The 9,046-nt window shown below is 44.0% G+C and overlaps 1 protein-coding gene across 1 annotated transcript; it reads right to left on the bottom strand.

Annotated features, from left to right (window-relative positions):
- Nucleotides 1–1,313: 1,313 nt before the first annotated feature.
- On the bottom strand, nt 1,314–8,375 carry LOC311005276 (interferon-gamma-inducible GTPase 10-like; the record flags this gene model as incomplete). Its single annotated transcript, XM_083997633.1, has 3 exons — nt 1,314–1,806; nt 7,371–7,572; nt 7,868–8,375. The coding sequence occupies 3 exons, from the start codon at nt 8,373–8,375 to the stop codon at nt 1,314–1,316; spliced, it is 1,203 nt and encodes a 400-aa protein (XP_083853759.1).
- Between the last annotated feature and the right edge of the window lie 671 nt (nt 8,376–9,046).

The raw sequence follows: 9,046 nt of genomic DNA, 5'->3' as shown, positions 1-9,046 counted from the left end.
TGAGTAAAAACCACTAAAAATTAAATTCTGTTTTTTGTGTTTTTCTGTTATTACACCCTGTTATAACACTTATATCACACAGTAGAGAAAAACAACTGCCAGATGTTGAAAGAAGAAATTGTCCTGAAAAAAGGGACAAAAGCACATACTCATAGCAGCCTGTATGACACTTTTACAGCTAAAAAAACAAAATAAGTCCAGGTGGACTGGTTAATATTATATAGGAGATAAAGGTACTGCTATGTTTACTGTAGGCTCTTAATCAACTCTGTACAGCAAACATCCTATAGTGTTCTGTATAGTAAATATATAAAATGGTTTAAGATTGTTATTGCTCTCAATTTTCACCATTTGAGTAATGTTCATGCTAAGACTTCTTATTTACAAGATAGAGTTGATTATTGATTGACTATCATTTTAATATTGACAAGTGGAAAATGAGAAGGTCACACAGGCATCTTCCTTACAAGTTGAAAGATTTAATGTGGCCAATAATAGCAAGATGAAGACATGTGTAACTGTACAATATAAACATTCAAGACAGCGATCAGTGGCAGCCTTAATTTTTGTTACTTTTGGGCGGCCCCCCCAGATTCACTGTTGGTACCCCCTGTGCCACCCCTCAGAAAATATCCTGGACCCGCCCCTGGGCTCCAGTTCACTCCGTGTCGTTCGCAAACGTACTGACAGGGTGATTCACGTCCGCGCTGCCACTCACTCACTCATTACCTGCGAACCTACTGCGCACACAGAGAACTGCTGCTGAGGACGCGATTCAGGTTTGCGCTGCCACTCACTCACTCTTGATTCGCGAACCTACTGCACACACAGAGAACTGCCGCTGGGGAAGCTGTTACTCACTCACTCACTGGTGATTCGCGAACCTACTGCACAAACAGAGTTCAATCAGACAACTCTGGAATGAGAAGAAATCATTTATTGAGCATAAGCATAGCAAGCTGAAGCACAGCATGGATAGCATATTCTTGAGCATGGTTGCAGCAGGTTTGGCGTCAGGCTCTGACTCATATTCGTTCCCTGAATGATCTGCCTTGCCAGACATTTACAGGGAATGAAGCTGACCCCCCAAAACTGCAGTGACCCCCAAACAGGCTTGAGATACAGAGCCTGATGCTGCAAGCAATGAAGATGGGGCCTCCACCCTGACCGGGATTCCCCGCAGCTAGGGCCTGAACATGGGACTTCTGAGGAAACAAAGACAATTAGAGTGAAGACTCCCCGGCAATCCACCTGAAGCATCCTAGAGAGACGAGAATAGTTGCAGAACATTTATTGAAGACACATTTCATGCATTACACGGCATTGGCACTCATAAGTTTTTGGGCCTGCAGAATTTCGTTTTTACTGAACCGAATGTATCGGACATAGGCGGCCGAGGACCAGCGGCCCAGAGACTTCAGGGAAGAAGTGGGCATGAGCAGGGCGGCAGTAGTGGCTGCTCCAATCCGGAGGGAATGAGCGGTGTACACATCAGGATTTAGCCCACAGCTAGAGCAGAGTTCCCGGAGCCGAGCGGAAAACCAGGTGCGGGTCATGGGCTTGCCGTCGACGACAAAGAGCGGGTCGCTGGGAGCAGGTGCAGGCCGGGATCTCAGGAAGCGTAGCATGGAGTCGAAAGGGCAGAAAACAGAATTATTTTTTGCAATTATCACAGGAGTTCCTTTATGCATCCTGTCGGTTTTAGAGTGCTTCAGAAAAATAGTGTAGTGATCTGATTCGAGCTGTAAATCAGAAAAGCAGAGGTCGTGCATAGGGTTGAAAGCCAGAGACCTGGTGGTGAATTCCCTGCACCGCATAAACCCGTAGAAAGCCATTAACAGAACAGCCTCTAGCATCTTGTTAATGAGAGGAGTGAACAGCCCAGATCTTAATTTGGAAACCATGGATTGCACCAAGGTGATGGTAAGGGGTAAGCGTTTATCATTGCCTGGCAGTTGTTCTTTTTTGAGGCCGTTGAGAAGAAGGCGAATGCTGGGATTCTGGAAGAGGCTGCAGACCGTAGCATCCTGGCAGCGGAGGTGGAACTGAATGCCAGCTAACAGAGCCTTAATTGAGAGAGGCTGCAATTTGCGGGACTCGAAGGAGTGGACCATAAATGCACAAACTAAAGGGATATTTACAGGTAAAGGTGGGCAGGCAAATCGAGCACAGAACGCAGAGAAAAACCACCAAGCTGAATCGTAGGCTTTTAATGTGTTTTGAGAGAGACCTTTCCTCATGTATTTGGCCGCAGCGCTCAGCAGAGAGGACAGAGGTTGGTCACAGCCTAGTCTAGGACAGTTTGAGAGAAGGAGGGGCATGGCAGGCTGCATGGCTTGGCAGTTGGACACAGGATTCTGAATTTCTGAAATTTGAAGCGAGAGAGAGCATCAGCGATGCGGTTAATATGGCCTGGAATGAAAACGGCACGCATAATAAAATTGCCTGTCACGCATGTCCAGGTAAGACGTCTGAGAAGGCGATTAATGGCTGGTTTGGAGGAGCGCCCTTTGTTTATCAAATTCACTGTAGCCTCGTTGTCACACAGCACTATGATCTGTTTGCGAGACCAGTTACCTCCCCACAAAAGAGAAGCTACAACTATGGGATACAGTTCGAACAGCGCGGTGGACTTGCAGTCTAATGGTAAATTGAGGATTTCCTCTGGCCAAGCCCCGGCAAACCATTCCCCTTTGAAGAAGCCCCCGAAGCCAACAGAGGGAGCTGCGTCTGTAAAAAACTCCATGGAAGCAGAGGTTTCAGATTTCTCATTAAAGAAAAAGGAAGATGCCATTCCACTGATCTAGGAAAAGGGACCAGAAATGAATGTCAGACAAGCACCCCTGATCTAACATGATACGGTCTTGGAGGTTTTTAACTGATTTTGACAGGTCAAGTAAACGGGACACGAACGCACGCCCTTGAGGGACGATCCTCATTGCAAAATTAAGATGACCCAGCAGAGAGAGGAGGTCTCTTTTCGACACAGATGAGGCTGAAGTAAAGGTTTTGAAAATATCCCTGATGCGGCACAGTTTCTCTTCAGGGAGAGAGGCCTGCATGCGAACGCTGTCCAATATGATGCCTAAGAACTCGAGGCGGGTGCTGGGGCCTGCGGTTTTTTCCTCAGAAGAGGCACTCCGAGAGATAAGAAAAGCTCTTTCACAGTTGAGATGCAGCGCGCTGGGGGAGAAGCCGGAAAATCTACCACCAGGAAGTTGTCTAGGAGGTGCAGGACAAAAGGTAATTTATGCGTGTTGTACAAAATCCAGCACAGCGCTTCAGACAGGGTGTCAAAAATGCGAGGGCTGCTTCGGCATCCGAAAGTTAGCTTCACTGCGAAGTAGAATTTGGAGCGCCACTTGACCCTGAATAAATGCCACTGGGAGGGATGCAGCGGCATTACTTTAAAAGCGTCAGTAATATCTGCTTTCCCTAGCCAAGCTCCTTGCCCTGCTGATTTGCAGAAGCAGCAGCGGCGAAAGCAGAGCAGCGGCGCGGGGACAGCTCTCCATTCCGACACACCTCCACTTCGACACCCCGCTGTTCCGAAATACCCCCACTTCGAAACACCGCTACTCCGACACCCCCCCCCCCCCCCCCCCCCCCCCCCCCCCGCAGCTGTCCAAGGTGCTGAACCGCGTGACGTTGTTTACATTCTGCTTTGTGGCTTGTCTGTGAAACGTGCGCTGCTCAGAGACTGGGCAGATCTGTCCCACTTGGTTTCTCCCCGACTCGGTTGTTGTAGATCTCCCACACAGTAAAAGAAATACACTTTTTTCTTTTTCTCCCCCCCTGCTCCGCTCGAGCACGGCTGAAGCCGGCTTGAGCTCACAGGGGCGCGAGGCTGCTGCAGCCGCTGCTCGTGCTGACAGCTGACTGAGGGAGGTGCTTTGGTTGGGCTTAGGCAATGAAGAAAGGAGTTGGTTAAGTTTAGTAAAAAGACCAGGTAGAGGCTAGACAGGCTAGAAGCATAATGAACATTATATGTCATTAATATGAAGTATTTGCTTGTTTTGCAGTTAATTAAGCACATGATCCGTTTGACCCCAAAAAGGAAAAAAGGATCAATGCGCACTGCGCACTGGGGTTTTCCCCCAATAGCCTTTTCGGAGTAGCGGGGTCTTTAGAAAAAATAGAAAACCCCGCTATTACGATGAATGGAAGTCTATTGTCGGAAAGGCGGGGCTTCGGAAAGGCGGGGTGTAACCCAGCGGCGCAGCAGCAGAAGCATAGCCAGGAGCGAGCAGGTGAGCTGGGAGATTTAAATAGCCCGCCCTATCTGGGCGAGGAGAGCATGTGACTGATCAGCTGATCAGGATGGGCGCGGCTTGAGTCGTCTGCCTGAACTAGCTTCGCAGGCTTCGCATCATAACTGCTGCTGAGGACGTGATTCAGGTTTGCGCTGCCACTCACTCACTCATGATTCGCGTACCTACTGCACACACAGAGAACTGCCGCTGGGGAAGCTGTTACTCACTCACTCACTGGTGATTCGCGAACCTGCACCAGAGAACTGCTGCTGCAGACGTGATTCAGGTTCACGTACTGTGCTGAATGTGGCGCTGTGTCACTCACTGCCTGGTGTACTGCATGCACAGAGCTGTGTAGCGTCATGTTAAGTGAGGACTCGCGTTCACTGTGTAGTAATTTAAAAATAAATATAAAAAAATATAAAATATTAAAAAAAAAAGGAAAGGGGACGTAGAGTGTACAGTACAGATATTCGCGGGATATTTTTTTTTTTCACTGTCCCTTACAGAGAGGAGGGGGGGGGGGGGGGGCTGTAACGTCTGACGGGGGGGGGGGGGGGGTGATTCGGTGAACGAATTTTTTGAACGACTCATTTTAAGGAACTGATTCTAGTGATTCAGTACAGTCAAAAGAACTGCCGATCCCATCACTAGCACAGACTGGTAGTGGTGGAGTGATGGTGTACAGCAGTGGTTCCCAACCTTTTTCTTAAGGGACCCATATTTTTACCATTGTAAACTTTGGTGACCCCCTCACAGTGAAGTCAGATCTGGGGTTATATTCATGTAACATAACTTAAGTGTTTGGGGTGATGGGTGAGATGCTGGTTTTGGTAACTTGTAAAGAAGCATGCTGAACAACATACATGCTAGCCAGTATTTTAAACAAGTTGATGTATCAGCCAATGCAAAACTGAAATATTGTGTTTGTATTTTTTATTAAATCGATCACTCAGCTCATACTGATGATGACATTCCCGCCATAACTTTATAGGATGATCAGCGGTTTTATTCTTTTTTTTGCTGCTAACTTAGCTTTTTGATCAATTGTATTAACTTCTGTAACCAAAAATACTATTACAGTATCAGTAGTATTTGTTGTGACTGATATTGTCCTGCTGTATATTATGTATTTAATGTTTTAAAACTGTTGATATTCAGTCATCTATTGATATAGGCCTATAACTTATTTGTTTATCTATTTAAATACACGAAAAAATGTTTAATGTGGCCATTGAATTTAGTTGATTTTGTCACATATATTAATTAAATGCTTAGCCTACTCATTTATTTAACATTTTAATTACATTAAAATTATTAAACCCCTTAAAATCAAGAGGGCTTCGCGACCCCCCCGGATCTTTGGCACTCCCCTTGGGGGGTCGGGCCCCCCAGGTTGGGAACCAGTGGTGTACAGGGTGTGGTATACATTTTATTAGTCATTCACCATGGTAAAAACTTTGAAATTACACAATATAACACATGCAAACAACACAAGAGTGAAGGAAAGTATCAAAAATCAGGAACCTAAGGTCACACACTAAATACAAATGAGAAACAGGAATGACTAAACTGGACGAACAGCTACTGTGAAGACAAGCTGGCAGATGTAGGACAAATGTTAGACTACATATACACAGAGGCTGACAGGATATAGGTCAACACTGAGGTTAGAGAAAAAAAGAGCAGAGGTACATCCCTGATCATTACAGTCGGTTTTATTTGACATATTTGATTAAACTGTAACCAAAGTTTTACATCCGGCTCCCCAGGAAATATTGAATTGAATTTTGAATTTTTATTTTTGCACAAAGTTAAAAGAATACAACATAAAACATGATAGGTAACAATAGGACAGTGCAGGGAGAGGCAAAAAGCCACAAGGGGCTTATTTTTAAATATACCAGGTACATGGAATAGGTCTTAACAAAAATTTAACTGAAAATAACTCCAGAGTCTGAACAGGATGTCACATGATCTATTAGTATAATAGGCAAGGCAAGGCAATTTTATTTGTATAGCCCGTTTAACAAACAGTTTGTCTCAAAGGGCTTTACATGGCATCGTAATATACCTACTATTCCTTGTTATGGACTTGATATGGAACATAACAGACCTGTTTATCTACATTTTTTAATGATTTCATATTAATGATGTGTGACTGACATCTGTCACGTCTCATACACAGGTATTATCACTTACTGACTCATGGCTGTCCAGCTTTCTTCAGTATTTATATAGTCACAGGTTTAGTTTGCCTGCTTTTTGTACTATATATTTACATATTTCAGTTAGTCACTGGTCACTGATAGATCAGTATAAAATAGAATTTGGGAATTCCAAAGCATTTCAACCAGATGAAAATAGATTTTTCAGACAATAAGCGTGGAACTGGATTTATAGACACTAATAAAAATAATTGCACTTAGAAACAAATCACTCAGAAAGTCCTTGTTTGTAGACCAACAGTTTTAAAGAAAAACTATCCAGGATTTTTCCCGTAATTAAACAGCTTCAGAGTAATTGTACAACGCTGTTCACTGGCACTGCTTCATGGATTGCTTTCTCACCCGCATGCAGTTGAAACCAGACTTGCATAGTTCCCCTTTATATACATTTCCCATCATTCATCAAACTGAGGGGTTTAAGCGCAGGGTCTTTTCAAATACCTTCTGTGCATCATCAGAAAGCATGTTGAGAGACCAACTGAGCAATCTGTATGTGGAGGTAAAAGACAGGCCCATTGCTACTGGGATTCCAATTATTGGAATGAATCTAGCTCCTTCCTCTGCTGCTGTTAATGCAGCAGTAATTGATACCTGTGCTATATTTTTGGTAAGCAATGCCAAGCCATCTACTACCCCTGCCGTCACTGATAACAGTTGCATAATGTCATTACCTTGAATCTCTGCTGCAGACAGTGGTGATGTCATCACTGCTCTAAGATCAGCCAACGGCACACCTGTTGTTTGAGCAAGACTCTTCAGAGACTTCATATCAAGACCAAAAGTAACTTGGTACTTCTTGATGCTACCAACCAGAAGGCCTAGATCAGCAGTAAAAGAGAGACCAGGGACTGGTACAGCTCCTATCAGAGCAGATAAGGAGGCTAAATACTTTATCTGTGACTGTAAAATCTCTTTCTTCTTCTCGATGATGTCTCTGCTGACGTTGGGTAGAGCACACAGCAGAACATTCCTCTTGTGAGCAGGAAGTTCTCTCTCCAGAGTCTCCTGCAGCAGATGGAAATCATACAGGTGCAGCTCAAAGCTGGAAACCAGGAAGACCTGAGGAGAGCCAAAACCTTGATCCTGAAGACCTGTGACACACAGAGAATGAAAAAATCAATGAAAATATGTTGATGAGTTTTCCTTCTGATCAACAGACTTTGATCTGACTAACAGTTATTGGTCTGGACGGAGTCATAGAATATGATCCTAATCTAAAGAAGCATGAGGTCACATCCCACTAGACCTACAGTATAATGGTATGTATGGTAATGTGGAATTGTTTTCCAATGTATCAGGGTCTGATGAATGGAACTAAAGTCTGAACAAATCTAAGATAGTATTTTTTGAACATCACAACAACATGTGACAAATGATTGTTCTTACCCTGAATGCAGTTCTTCCTGATTTGTTCCAGGGTGTTTTCAGCATTGAACTCTCTCTGACTTCTCTTTGCATTAGCCAGGTCCTGGTCGATCTTTGAACGAACAAAGTAGAACTGTTTCCCCATCTTCTGAATCTCCAGAGCCAGTTTCACATCATTTTCTCTGAAGCGAGTGTCTGAGATGATGATGAAGAAGTCAAACTTCTCAAATCCAACATGCTGCAGGTACTGGTCAGTAGGAAACTTGGTGGTACCGATGCCAGGGAGATCCCATAATGTAACTTTGGGATTATGTGGATGGGGGTATGATGTAACTACAGTGGTGGTTTCTACAACACCAGTAGGAGCAGCGTTCTTATCTCTGTTGTCTACACCTCTGAAGGCATTAACAAAGGTGGATTTACCAGAGCCAACCTCTCCTGTGATGGCAATGTTTAGCTGAATATTTTCTTGCTCTTGTAAATACTCCTGGATCACTGTAGCTGCTATGGCAGGCCCTTTAGTTTGCATCACTTCTTTAATCTTTGTTAGAAATGACTGAGGTGAAGCTTCCATGCTGAACCTTGAACAGAACAGAGAAAAATAAAAATCACTGTAGTTGTCAGATAAAAATACACATCTACCTCGAAAATGTTGTGAAGTTTTAAGTTATTTTTCAAAATGTATTTCACACTGTGTGATTGGTTTTAGCAGAGAACATAGGCCTACGCCGTGATATAAAGGGGGCATATTATGGAAATATCACTTTTTAAAGGCTATTTAAAGGGACAACGAGGAGTTTTGGAAAAGCGAAGCGTTTTCACACTACATTTATGAGCCTCCGCGCACCGTGAAATTCGGCGCAAGACAGACTCATGTTTTCATTCATCAAGAATTAAAGTCAGAGGTTGGAAGAAGACCACATACCGTCGTAGTTCCGACCATAAACGGCGATTCGGCGGCGTTATTCTCATGACTCGCCACTTAACAACAATAACACAGTGCTCTGTTTGTGTCTGTCGCTCTTCGGGGGGGGGGTGCCACTTAACAACAATAACACAGACACACCGTTTTTGGCACTCAAAGCATGGGAACGAAAAATGTAAAATTACGTGGTTGGCATTCAATGAGTTAAAAACAAAGTGCACACAACGTTAGTTTGTTATTAGTTTTGAGAAGACGTTTTGGACGTTTTGGAAAAC

Source organism: Trachurus trachurus (genome assembly GCF_905171665.1).
Source record: "Trachurus trachurus genome assembly, chromosome: 22".
NCBI classification, from domain to species: domain Eukaryota; kingdom Metazoa; phylum Chordata; class Actinopteri; order Carangiformes; family Carangidae; genus Trachurus; species Trachurus trachurus.
This window is presented reverse-complemented; position numbering and strand designations above follow the sequence as displayed.